The sequence below is a fragment of the Talaromyces atroroseus genome (assembly GCF_001907595.1).
Source record: "Talaromyces atroroseus strain IBT 11181 chromosome Unknown scaffold_1, whole genome shotgun sequence".
Taxonomy (NCBI): domain Eukaryota; kingdom Fungi; phylum Ascomycota; class Eurotiomycetes; order Eurotiales; family Trichocomaceae; genus Talaromyces; species Talaromyces atroroseus.
Genome location: NW_017971433.1, coordinates 522284 through 535041, shown reverse-complemented (window position 1 = coordinate 535041; position 12758 = coordinate 522284). Strand labels below are relative to the sequence as shown.

The window sequence follows — 12758 nt, the reverse complement described above, 5'->3', positions numbered from 1 at the left end:
CATCTTAGCCGACTCATATACTTTGAGCTACATGATATCCCAAAAAAAAAACCTCCTACATAAATATATCATTCATAACGGAGCTTCAAGTCAGGTATACACGATATCACAGCAGAAAACATGTCTGTGCTCTCCCCCTCGGATTACCCTGCTTACGCTGCGGATATCTCCAACAAGAAACAAGAACCCCTCGGTTGGGGGTTACGACCAGCATTGCTGATTCTCGATGTTAGCAAGGCGTACTTTTCCGAGTCTTCGCCAACAAGCTTGTTATCTTCAACTTGTGGGACGGCTGCTTCTGTGCCCGCCAATGTTTCGCGGTTGATCGACGCTGCTCGTGCGGGTAAATGCCCTGTTGTTTGGAGCCGCACAGTGTTTACAAATAGTAAGCTCCGTGATGCGGGTATTTGGACTCAGAAAGTGCCCGAGAAATTACTAGAAGTATTCAGCAGCAAAAATGAGAATGGCCTCCATGAGTTCCTTGAGGGAATGTCACCTTACGGCGGGAACGGCAATCATTCAGAAACAACGGTGGCAGACCTTGTGATTGAGAAGAAGTTTGTGGGCGCGTTCTTTGGTACAAATTTAGCAAGCCAACTAGCCATGGTTGGTGTTGATACGGTTGTGTTGTGTGGTGCAACGACTGGGGGAGAGATACGGCAGAGTTTACTAGATGCCCAGGGCTTGGGATTCCGAGGAATTGTGGGTTATTCCTTGATGTCAACTTGGTTAATCCTCCGACTAACCAAGATTATCCATTCCAGGTGGCTGCTGACGCATGCGCGGACACATGCAAGGAGACTCATTTTGCGAATTTGTTCGATATGCAAGCTAAAATTGGCGACGTTCTCTCAACAGATATCGCCACTGAGGGTCTAAGGAAAGGCTGGACGTATACTGACTAGAATGCCCCTTATGTTGATTTCAGGGTTTCCATATCATCCTTTTTTTTTTTTTTCTCCATGAATTCCTTCTCATTCCTCTGCCTATTTTAGCTTTCTACTGGATTCTCGATTATTTTTAGGTCGTGGATGGATGGATGAAGTCCGGGCTTATTGTTATCTCCAAGCATTCTGCCGCCACTAGTGCCATTATGTCAAGTGGAGCTTGCTATAACTTGCTCTCCGCCTGCCGTTTCCGGATAAGGGGCAGCACATACGGAGATAAGACAAATGATAAGCTTATCGCTTGCGATAAGGTCTCTCTTTCCGGCCGGCAACTCTGTCCATCTTTCTTATCAAGCACAATCAGCTGCAATCCATCCATTCTTACACTTCGTTCAAATCGCTCCCGTAGAGCACTTAATCAAGCAATGCCGCCTTCATCGCTTCACACAAGGACGTTTTGAAGTATGGCCAAGCTCGCGCCCTGGCGAGTTGCCGCACTAGAATAATGGATGTCCCCGCACTACCGCTGTCTATTCTGCTACCGCTTGGCGGTCTGGTACTCTTCCTCGCTGTTGTCCTTCTTCCAACAGTTCTGGGAAAGCGGAAATATCCACTACCACCTGGTCCTCCAGGAGAGTTTATATTGGGCCACTACCGAAAAATTCCTTTTGTGGCCCCTTTCAAACAATATGCGCAATGGGGGAAGGAATACAGTATGTATCCGCGAAAATTACTATCCTAAAGTCACAGAAGCTAATGAAGCTTCTTAGAATCCGACGTGCTTTACTTCGAAACCTTCGGCACGAAATGGATTGTGTTGAACAGTCTAAAGTCGGCCGTTGACTTGCTTGACAAACGCGGGTCCAACTATAGCGATCGGCCTAGATTCATTCTTTTCGAAGAGTAAGCCTATCTGCTTCATAATCTGTCAAATACACTAACGGATTTGTTCTAAGAATGGGCTGGGCACCTACTCTGACATGGTTACGATGGGGACCTAAAATGCAGCAACACCGAAAAATACTACAGCCGGCATTTAGCAAAGCGCAGGTGCGCCAGTATCAGGATAATCAGCAACGTCAGGCTTTAATCTGTCTACGAAATATGATGGACGCCCAATCAAACTACATGAGCGCGATTCGTAGATTTGCCGTCGCTGTTGTGTTGAACATTAGTTATGGCATTGACGTCGAGTCACCGGATAGTCCATGGATTAAGATCGCAGACAATGTTGCTGAAGCCATTAGCAATTCTGGTGCCCCAGCAAGCAGTATTATTGATCGTTTCCCTGCGAGTAAGTTCACTTCGAGAGACCGTGTGCTCATTCAATTTGCTCACTAACCATGTTTGGACAGCTCGTCATCTTCCCACCTGGCTTCCATTTATGGAGCGTCTCCGCTACGCTCGTAAATGGCGATGGGCAATTGAAGCCATCACCAATACCCCCTTTACTGTTGCTCAAAAAGAGGTGGTGAGCTAACTAATTGTTGGGATGCATCAGGACGTGGGCGGCAGTGATATGCTAACCTTTACTCTTTCAGGGCGAGAAAATTGACCGTAACTGCTTTTCACATGACCGCCTTACCATTTACAATGCCAACGCTGAAAAGGGAAAACCCAACGAGTTCACTCTGGATGATATACGCGGTGCATCCGCTGCCATTTATATTGCAGGAAATGATACAGTATGCCTGAGAACTTTGCGCTGCGTCCCTTATGCATGTTACTGACAATGATAGACTGCCACAACGGTTCAGTTATTCGTTCTCTATCTTATGCAAAACCCCGACGCGCAAGCAAAGGCGCAAGCCGAGCTGGATCGCGTTGTTGGTTCAGACCGTCTACCAACTTGGGACGACATACCGAATTTACCTTACCTAAATCTTGTTCTTCAGGAAACTTATCGCATGAATCCACTTTCTCCCTTGGGAATCCCTCATGCATCTGTCAGCGACGATGTGTATGAGGGAATGTTCATCCCAAAGGGAACTATTGTTTACCCGAACGTCTGGGGCATGCATCACGATGAATCGTTTTACGCAGATCCATTCAAATTCTGGCCCGAAAGGTATTTGCCTAAAGATCAAGGTGGTAATGGAGAGCCATATCCAGTGGGTAACTTTGGGTTCGGTCGCCGTGTCTGTATTGGGCGGGCATTGGCTGAAAACAGTCTGATGATTGTGCTGGCTAATATGGCTGCCACCATGGATATCCGCTATCCAATTGGATCGAATGGTGAGAGAACACCATTTGAACCTGAGTGGTCGTATATAGGACAAGCGTGAGTGTTGCTCCAATGATTAGTCGTTATAGGTTTAGGATTGATTAACTGAGGAAGCATATTTAGACATCCGCTTAACTTTCCTGCTGACCTGAGCCCAAGATCTCCCAGGGCAGAACAATTGCTTAGGGCTGCTGTCGGAGTTTCCCAATGAAAGGCCATCAAGTGATGCAGCGTACCCACCTTATGCTCTAATGAGTATCCTATGTACACTTCTCCCAGCTGGGTCACTGTCTGGTGTAGTGTCATGACACGGCCGGATTAGATATAGCGGGCCATGTGATTCCAAATTTGAATATTTCCCTTAGAATTTTGGACTTTTCAGCCTATGTCTCCGCTTACAACTACTGCTAATCAGTCGTAACTTTGGTGTGTTGTCATTTGACAGAAAACCTCGTCAAGCCGGACAAAAATCGCTGTCCGTCAGGGGATGTTGGTCTGTCATTACACATCATTATGTAAATACATGTTCTTATGATATTCCATTGCCTACCGTAGTAGTCAATGGTTAAATCTGTTCCGTTAGTGTATTAAATTATAATCTGTGACGTTCTCAATTCTCCGACCTAATAATAGATGAAGGATTATAAGAGATCATCTAACTAGATTGCTAATGATAAAAGGAGAAGTTCTAGATATTATGCTGCTTATTGTCTTTTTATAGAATTCCTTCCTAGAAGGTGAGAAGAGGCAAAGCTACGACAGTAACAGTTTTGGGTGATTGATACTACTTATAGTTTGAGGTTTCAATTCTATATTATAGCTATTTATATTATTAAAATCTAGTTATACCAGGAGATTTTTCTAATCTTCACGATAATTCAAGGCCCAAAGCATCAAACGATACCCTCCTACCGTGATGGAAAACGAGAAATGCTTCATATGCAGTGGGGTACTCTACTACAGTAAACTTGTACTATATGCCATATATAGAGACCCCGCACCTTCCAAATCGAAGTTACTTAAACATTCCGCTGATGTTGTTGACTCAGATTATGTGAGTCCGCAGAATTATGCGACAACTGTATCAACTCTAGGGTTTCCGTATATGCGGCGTCAGCGTCATCTCTTGGCTGGTACTTTGACCTTTGTTGATTTGATTGGTCTGGCTCTCAGTTGTTACTGCTTGTTGGCAGCAAGGCTTGTTAGAAATAATGTTTCAGAATCTGCACGTAATAACGCACATCATATCATGCCCAAGATCTTAGCGTACATACTATGTATGAAATGTATGCTGCACGAGTGACAACACACTGAACACGAAATAGACATCCATGAAGGTTAAGCTTCAAGCCATCCCCGCCGATTTCACATGTTTTGGCCGCCACCACACCGTTACATTTTAGTCTATACTACTATATAGCATAGTCTCTATAGTACTCTGTCGAGTTCAAAAAGATGAGTTAGGGTCTAGCCAGGTGGCTACGCACTGCATGACTAACTGTGGGAGCTGCAAAGCGAGACAACGTGGCCTTTGCATAGGTCGGGTACGAGTGCTCCTCATGATAATAAGCCATGTTAGCTTTCTCTTGAACAGTTACAATTTGTGGCCGGTGTTTGATAACTAGCCTAGCGAGTTTGTTTCTGTCTTCGGATAGATTACGGAGCCGGGAGTACTCCATCTCCGAAGAGAAAGACGGTGAAAGGTAAAACATGGACGTGGTGGGGCCAGTCTCAAGATGATACAAACTAGCCCACATACAAACTGGTGGCCCCACATGGATCAACAGCCGTCAATGAATCGTGTGGTCCATGTGGTCCCCATGGCCCCACATTTTGTCACATGACCTCTGGCGATTGGCTAGATTTTGTTTGGGCAGACCCATCCGCTCCGTTCCGACTCCCGTGCTCGCAGCCAGAGGTCGCCAATGACACGCGCCGCAATCTCAGTTGGTCATTGCCAGTGCCTCAGGAACGCTCTTTGCTGTCGTGCAACGTGCACGCTGCACAGGATCTTGTTCTCGTGTCAGCTCCAGCTTGTCCTTTTGCTTCTTCTCTTTGTTCGTCGTTGCTTTTTCTCTCCGAGCTGACGATTGCTCATCATTCTTGTTGTCCGCCGCTAGCGAGTGCTATACTAGTGGCCAACGCACAAGCGCCTATTCCTTCTGTGGAAAACCTACCTTCTCGATACAGGTTTTCGCTCCCCTTTGGTTGTTGTCTAGGCAGCTAGCAGAAGAGTGGGCGGACTAGAGATAGTCCATGTTTCGTCTTTTCTACCCCTGCAGCACGTACCCCCGCTTGTTCCATTGGCTCGCCCCATCCAATATCTGAGCCGCGATTAGCAACCCCCTTGCTCGGTCGAGATGCAGCCTACTGGCCCGCGCCAAAACCAGCCGCTCCATATTACCTGCCAGTTGCTCTTCCACTGACAACTGTCACAGTTCTGCATCACGCAGTGTTCTTTCATTATCGTTCATTGTCTTTGTTTGTCATTCTTTTCCGTTCGGTCATTCTTTCCCTCCGCTTTCAATTGTCTCTCCAAAAACCATCGGGTCCCGCGCCGGAGACGATTTGACCAGCCACCACTCATTCTCCTTTGGACGCAAGCACCGAGATAAGAAAGCTGGATTGGACATGGCGAGCCAATATTTTTGGATATGAAGAATTTACAGGCGTTTCGTATTAGACGGTCGGTGCAATTACAACTCATGCGACCAATTGCAACATAAACTTGTGCATACATCCCTTTTTTTATACTGTCGCAGCAACAAATTCTCCTGAGACCGCAGACCTTCTTTGAACATTATCTAGATAGACCTTCTCACGACTCTCGTTTATTGATTCGTTCTTTCGATATTACTTTTTTCGCCTGGAAGTGTCTAGATCCTATTGCATATATACTTTTTTTTTTTCACTTTTACGTTACGTTCTATTAGCCGTCGGTCTCTCGAGTCGGTTACCATGCAATGAATACGAACTTATCCGTGACCCGTTAGTTTCGCAACACCACCATCCTTCAGGGATCGAGGATCGACATTACGATCTCAATATCATTTTCGGAATAATTTTTTGGGGACCTCATGCAAGTCGCAAGCGGGCCTTACCGCGGTAATATGGAGGCGTCGCTGTCACATTCGGCTCAGAGCGGAGGAGAAATAGGACCAACCCCTCAGGTATCAATCACGCCAGACCAGCAGATTACTGCGCTTCCAAGTCACCCTTTTCGAGAGTCCAACTCGTCCGCGATTACTTCTTCGCAAACGAGAGTGTATGGGAGAGCTCTCTCCCATAATCCGCATGCATCTACCTCTTCTAATGTATCACATGATCCATTCTCCCATCGACGTCGTGGTAGCACTCTGAAAATAGTGATGCGGAAAATATTCGGGAAACGACGACAGAGTCATTTGGAAGACGACGAGGTTATCGAAAGATCACCGGCAGACAGAGATCAAGCTGTGGGTTTGGCTAGAGGGTCGAATCAGATGTTATTTGAAAAGACAAAGCAACCATCTGACGCGAGCGTTGGGCCCTATACATATAATCGAAAAAAGTCGCTTGTTGTCAGCCATCCATCTTCTGTCTCGTCGGATCATATCGCTTTATCGAGCCAAGATCAGAGGATAGAAATATCCAAGCAAGTCATTAGACGAAGGGCGACGCTGCCCAGTCTCATTCTCACCGAAGACGAGGATACCAAGAAGTCGTTGTTTTCGAGTATTTCCCCCACAAGCACGCGACCCATAAGCGCCATCAATGAGACCCACGAGGACCACGAAGAGTCGAAATCTCAACCTAGTTTCAGAGCACATCGACGATCGCGCAGTGCCGATGCCTTACAAGAACTCGTACGGCGTCACCGAATGTCACCGATTCAATGGCGACGGCGAAGTGATGAGATTAAATTCTGGAGAACAAGTGTATTCGAAGTAGGTCAAGAGGATACTGAAGAACCACAGACTAGCAGCACCTCTGACGCCCCGGGGGCTGTAGCATCTGACTTGGAAGAACAGGAGAACATTAATGACAGCGTCGAGACTCCGAAAAGTGGACCTGTGTCGGCCCCCTTTCAACTTGAAAATTTATTGGCAAGCATGGCAGATCCTGACGCCACTGTGGAGCAGCGATTGACGACACTTGAGGTGAAACTTATGGATCTCGAGTTTGCGATAGCTAAGATACAAGGAACCGATACGAACGTCTTTTCCAAGCCTACAGCAGACTGTGCAGACGAGAGCAAGGACGATGAAGATACGTCAAATGAGCCATCCTCTATCGCCAGTGAGACTTCCTCGCAGAGCTCTCTTTCGTTTGGTGGAGGTGATCGTCCTATCAGTACTTCGACTCTACGGCCGAATATGATTTACGCTCAGCCAACCCCTTGGCAAGGGGGCTCTTGGTCTTCGATGAACCTTCACGGCATATCAATTGAGCAGTACAGCGCTTTGGTTACACTGGTTCGCCGAGAGCAAACTGCAAGGAAGGCCCTAGAAAGCCAAGTGGCACAGTTGCAAGAAGAAATGCAGCAAATTCGACGCTTATCTGTTTTACCTGCATCTCCTCCGGGAACGCTATATCCTATTCCCAGCCCGGATTCTGATGTTGAACGATTTCATAGACGCCGACGTCCCAGCCCGTCTCGAAAAGACTCTAACACAAGTGCGGATACCAAGTATTCCGGATCGCAATCGCGGGATAGCCCAAAATATCGACTTATGAGGGAAAAGGATTCGAGAAATGTGTCCAACATGATTTGAAAGTGATACCATTGATGCGTTTTAGTCTTTCTTTTTATATATATACCTGGTGGATTTTGAATCGATTGAATTAGTTTCGGCCGCTTTCACAATGTGGCAACTATTATACGACCAGCGGACGGGACGCAGCACGAAACTAATGAGTCGATCAAATATTGTTCATTGTAATTTTAATTCTATTATGTGGCTAGAAATTTTGCAGGTCAAATTGAAATTATTGGCATGTGTTATGAGGTGTACTTTAGCTACTGACCAGTTAGCTGTGACTGGACAGCATACTCAATCTCTCCTGTGCCTCCATCCAATCCGAACAAATTTGCAAAACTTTCAAGATCCTCAGATATAGTATAATACTGAGGATCCAGTATCATGGTCTGGCTCATTAACCCTAATCAGATGGAAAGCGGAAGATCATTCGGCCCGCACTAGACCTTCAACCCCTTCCAGATTAGGAAATTGCTGTTTTCCTCCGAACTTCCAAGATTAGGTTGGCTGGCTACATGCAATTCCGGCGTGGATAAATAAGCTCAGGCGTTAATAATGTCGATGATCAATAGCCGTTTCTTACATACCGCACACCTAGGCATCAATGACCGATTACTCGCAGATATTTGCAAAAGCGTAGCCCTAACCATACAATCTCATGTATATTTCCAATCTTAGAAGGTTCGTTAGAAAGAGCTTCTGGGCTTAGGAACTATAACAGTGAAGATGAATTGCCCCCAATATATGCTACTATCTAAAGCGCACAAAAAGTGATATTCCGAAAAGATAGGAGACCAGATCATGAATCAGAAAGTCAAAGAATATCCCTACTCCGCATCAATTTCTGATGCTGTCCGCAATGGGGGAGTAATCTTTCGAATCGAATCTTGAAACCACAATCTGACTACCCACTGACTGAGAGCATCATCATCAAGGCCAGGGCTTTGAAGACGTGGATTGGCCTTGAACCGATGAATGAAAGATGTGGAATGTCTCAACTGGTGGAATATCCAGAGGTTGATGAAATGGTACGCATCGAATTTTCCCGAATTTGCCAGTTCGAAGAAGGGATTGCAGTCGTCCAGTTCAGATAACCACAAGAGATCTCTATTAAGTGGAAGCCCTTGTTTGATGGCCATGTCAAATTGGGTGTTAAGTCCTTCTGCTTGAATATCTGCTGGCAAGGAGACACCCGCTCTCTCGCATTGTAGTCGCGATACTTCTGCTGCCTCTATTTTATCATTTAATATCCTTTCAAGCTCGTGGCGTTCCGTCTCAAAGTTGGAGAGGAATTCCTGGGATTCTTGGTCGAGTGGTAGGTTTACTAACTTCCGTGACGCTTGTCTTTCAATCACTTCCGTATACTCGACAGAAAGGTCGTCTAAGCGCTCACGGTAGATCCGCACGTCGCCCATACTAGAAAGATACTTTTCAACCAACGGGTGCATGCCCTTATGGCTACTACTTGATGTGCTCGCATAGTCTGAATTATCATCAGCCAGAGTCCACGTAGGCGAAGTTCCCCTATGAACACCGAAACGGCTGTCCGCGGAGTGTGTATCCAACTCCTGAACCTGCGACTCCCAGGAAAGTCGCAATAGCTCGGCGAGCTTAGTTTCCCTCCGCTGCAAATAGTGTTCCTCTGTTTCCAACTGTCGTTGAAAGTCCTGGTAATCGTTTTCCTGCTTCAGGTAGTCATCCGAATACTTTTTTATTGTTTCAAGAGTGTGTAACTGTGTGGTTATAGAAGCAGGATCCGGTGCTTCAAATGGCGTCTTGCTGAGTAAAACCTTCAATTCCCTTGCAGCGTCTGCCCACTGCGATACTTGCACATCCCTACTTCTGTTGAGTCCCGAGCGCATCTCGCTGAGTTGGATTCGCATCCCAGATACCCTTTGTTGGTCCATGATTACCAATTGAATAGCGTCGGTTAGCCGTTTAGGCAGATTGGCCTTTTCAACCCCATTATCATCCGGCTCCTGTTCTTCTCTAGCAGATCCACCTTGCAATTCTTTACTGCCCTCGACTACTTTCTTGGCGTCGTCATATCGCAAGCTATCATCGTCTATTCCAAGGTCATGAAACGGGGTAAGGTCATATTTATCTGTTTGATCGAGGTCGAAGAAAGATCTAGGCGATGATATGGTCTCGCTTTTAAGAGCGTGGTCGATGCCGCCTTCTTGAGTATCAAGGAAAAGTGGCGATATAGGCCCATTCGCCTCAAGTAACCGAGGTGGGACCGAAAGACGATCTGTAGATAAGATCTCGGCTCTCTGCGGCGGCGAGAATTGTAGGCTTGGGACGCTCGGTTGGATAGGCAAACTCTGGGGATATGCCTGCAACTCAGTGACTGGGTAGGAGAGCCGTTCTGAGCCTTGCTGGCTCATGCCATGCAAGTCGAAGTTCACGCTCTGGCATTTACGGAGCTGGTTCATCGTCATCAATCAGGCTCTGCGTCGATAACAGCTAGACTGAAACGCGGCTCTTTTGCAACTTGTACGTAGGTAGTAGCAGTGGTGGTGACGGACAGACAGGAAAGAATATCCCAGCGATGGCGTGCAAGTAGGGATCAACATCCTTCTGCAGCTAATACATGTACAACAAACGCACCGACAGTCGGCAAGGCAGGCGAGTCAGCTGACCCAGTCCTAATCGCAACACGCACCGACCAAACGGGAAGGAGGGCGACCACACCACCGGCGTGCAACAATCCGCTGGTTCCGATCTTGCATGGTCAAGTCCTCCTATCAAATGCAGTGCGACACCATGCGTGCCTTTGACCGCTTGACTGGGTGACCTCCCGAAGCCCTCCAGCATGAATCAGTGTTTATCTTGCAGCCCGGCGAACGTTTGGCCTCAAGCCATTGGTGCATTCGCAGCTCTTGAGCCTTGGGCAGGAACAACGAGTCGGTCAGTCGGCCATCTCGAAAATGATACCTAGGTTCCATTTGATTTTGAGCCTCATCTACTATGATAGGTGTCAGTATCAGGGCGGAAATGGGTATATTAGCAGGGTTATGGGGTATACAATCGAATCCGTGTCGCCTCTGTATCTGGTTGTTTGGATTTACAGAGCTCTCTGATATATATTACACGTGACATATCTCCTAGAAACAACCGAAATGAGTCACAAGGGCCACAGTCATGGAAGCTCGTTTCGTTTTTCTCCTGGTAGGCTCTTCGATAGCTATGATTGCGTCATGTATATTTCTGGCTCACAATATTTTGCATTACAAACAGGTTACGGAGTCTCGGAGCATTCGCCATATCAGTACGCAAACAACTTTGAGCATGGCGATGAGGATTATAGCTACGGCGATAGGTTTGTGATTGTCGTCATCTGTATGATGCAGGCTAATTGCTTCGATCATTCAGTGACCCTTCTCAACCCCAAACACCGCAAAATCCATCACCTCCCAATCCGCCAACAAGAGAACCTTGGGGATATGAAAGCGGCTACAGTCCTCCATTGAACCAGCAAAGTGTGATATCTGCTCACGAGACATTGCCATCGCAGTACGCCTGATATGCTGTCCCCTTAGCTATCATTAACGAGGCTAACATGTGTCGTCTTTCTTTCGGCAAAGCTATCCCAGCAATGCCATGCACAATCAGCAGTCATCGTTATCCCCTTATATATCCAGTGACTCGAATTGGTATCAGCAAAGTAGCCACAATGCATATCCATCGCCGGAGACACCATCGCGAAATGGTCAAAATCCCAGGCGCCAAAGTCGCTCTCCATATGGAGGTAAGAGATGTACAAATATATTATGCAGGTAATTGATTGACTCATTCAAATTAGGAATAGTTAGGCGAGGGGACTTTTTCACACCGGGCAGGGTGAGTACTTCAAAAGACCTTGGGAAAATGAATTGTTCTATAACTGAGGTCGGAACTTCAGATTTTCGTTGTCCGCTGGTTCGAAACTGCCGCACCCAATGCTGCCAATGCAAGTGGCCGCAGTGAATTAATTCGAGGCAGTTACGGTCAGATGGCATATGGCTCCTGGCGTCGGATGGCTGTAATCAGGACTTTTCCAGGGCAGAATAGTTCCACTTGCGTGTAAGTGGTCAAATTTTTTAGGGATGATTGATTGATATTTTTCATTGAAAAGGAGTACAAGAGAGCTAATCGTCCCTTTCCCACCACATAGAGGTATATATACCTACGGTGCACGTGGATTAGCGAAACGAGGGCTGGACCTCAAGCATCATGCAATCCTGTTCGATGAGAGCGTGGGACAGCCTTATACGGAACCAAACGAACCGGAACTTCAGCGTCCAGCACTCGCTGTCAGCATAGATTCACCTGAAGAGAGGCTAGACCCGATGTCGCGCATCAATTTCGGAAAACTTCATACGGTTGAACATAATGTCGAAGTGCGGAATGTTGGCTGCATTTCTGTCTCGTCTATGGCATACTTTAATGCCTACGTAAACGAGGTATTGCTTGGTTATAATGACAATTGACATGCGTCAAGTAGCTATGGAATTGTTCGAGAGCATGGTTTACCTGATGGTCTCTTGAAGATGTTGCCTGATATGTATCCTGGCTGTTTCCCCTCCGACAATTGGGTCTTTTATTATGTCTGTCATTGAAAATGTCCTTGCTGACACCTTTCGCATACGATACGTCCAAAGTCCAGTGATGCTTTCAGTCGAGATTTGGCTGAAAGCAACCCACCCACCTTCGCTTCACCCCGTGTATTTGTTTGCTTTTGATTATTTTCCTATTCTTTTTCTGACTCTTATTTGTTCAAACCTTTTTGACGTTGGATATCGCGCCACTACCCGGCGTCGAATATCATACAAATAACGACAGAATGATTTTACATGCACCGAATATTGAAGGCACACGGTATTAATGAACAAGATGAATACGATAAGTCGACAATACAATTTTTCG

General features: G+C 46.4%; 5 protein-coding genes across 5 annotated transcripts; 4 read left to right on the top strand and 1 right to left on the bottom strand.

The window, feature by feature from the left end:
- Positions 1–120: 120 nt before the first annotated feature.
- UA08_01272 (hypothetical protein) lies at positions 121–905 on the top strand (the record flags this gene model as incomplete). Its single annotated transcript, XM_020260918.1, has 2 exons — positions 121–702; positions 765–905. The coding sequence occupies 2 exons, from the start codon at positions 121–123 to the stop codon at positions 903–905; spliced, it is 723 nt and encodes a 240-aa protein (XP_020123199.1).
- Positions 906–1392: 487 nt separating this feature from the next.
- UA08_01271 (hypothetical protein) lies at positions 1393–3172 on the top strand (the record flags this gene model as incomplete). The annotated part of the gene is made up of 6 exons (XM_020260917.1): positions 1393–1600; positions 1658–1790; positions 1844–2181; positions 2243–2358; positions 2429–2572; positions 2627–3172. The coding sequence occupies 6 exons, from the start codon at positions 1393–1395 to the stop codon at positions 3170–3172; spliced, it is 1485 nt and encodes a 494-aa protein (XP_020123196.1).
- Positions 3173–6188: 3016 nt separating this feature from the next.
- Positions 6189–7865, top strand: UA08_01270 (hypothetical protein; the record flags this gene model as incomplete). Its single annotated transcript, XM_020260916.1, has 1 exon — positions 6189–7865. The coding sequence occupies one exon, from the start codon at positions 6189–6191 to the stop codon at positions 7863–7865; it is 1677 nt and encodes a 558-aa protein (XP_020123197.1).
- Positions 7866–8677: 812 nt separating this feature from the next.
- On the bottom strand, positions 8678–10285 carry UA08_01269 (hypothetical protein; the record flags this gene model as incomplete). The annotated part of the gene is made up of 1 exon (XM_020260915.1): positions 8678–10285. One exon carries the CDS (start codon positions 10283–10285, stop codon positions 8678–8680), a length of 1608 nt encoding a protein of 535 aa, XP_020123693.1.
- A 687-nt stretch (positions 10286–10972) lies between these two features.
- UA08_01268 (hypothetical protein) lies at positions 10973–12322 on the top strand (the record flags this gene model as incomplete). Its single annotated transcript, XM_020260913.1, has 7 exons — positions 10973–11021; positions 11091–11172; positions 11226–11366; positions 11495–11601; positions 11656–11693; positions 11755–11915; positions 11968–12322. 7 exons carry the CDS (start codon positions 10973–10975, stop codon positions 12320–12322), a joined length of 933 nt encoding a protein of 310 aa, XP_020123692.1.
- Between the last annotated feature and the right edge of the window lie 436 nt (positions 12323–12758).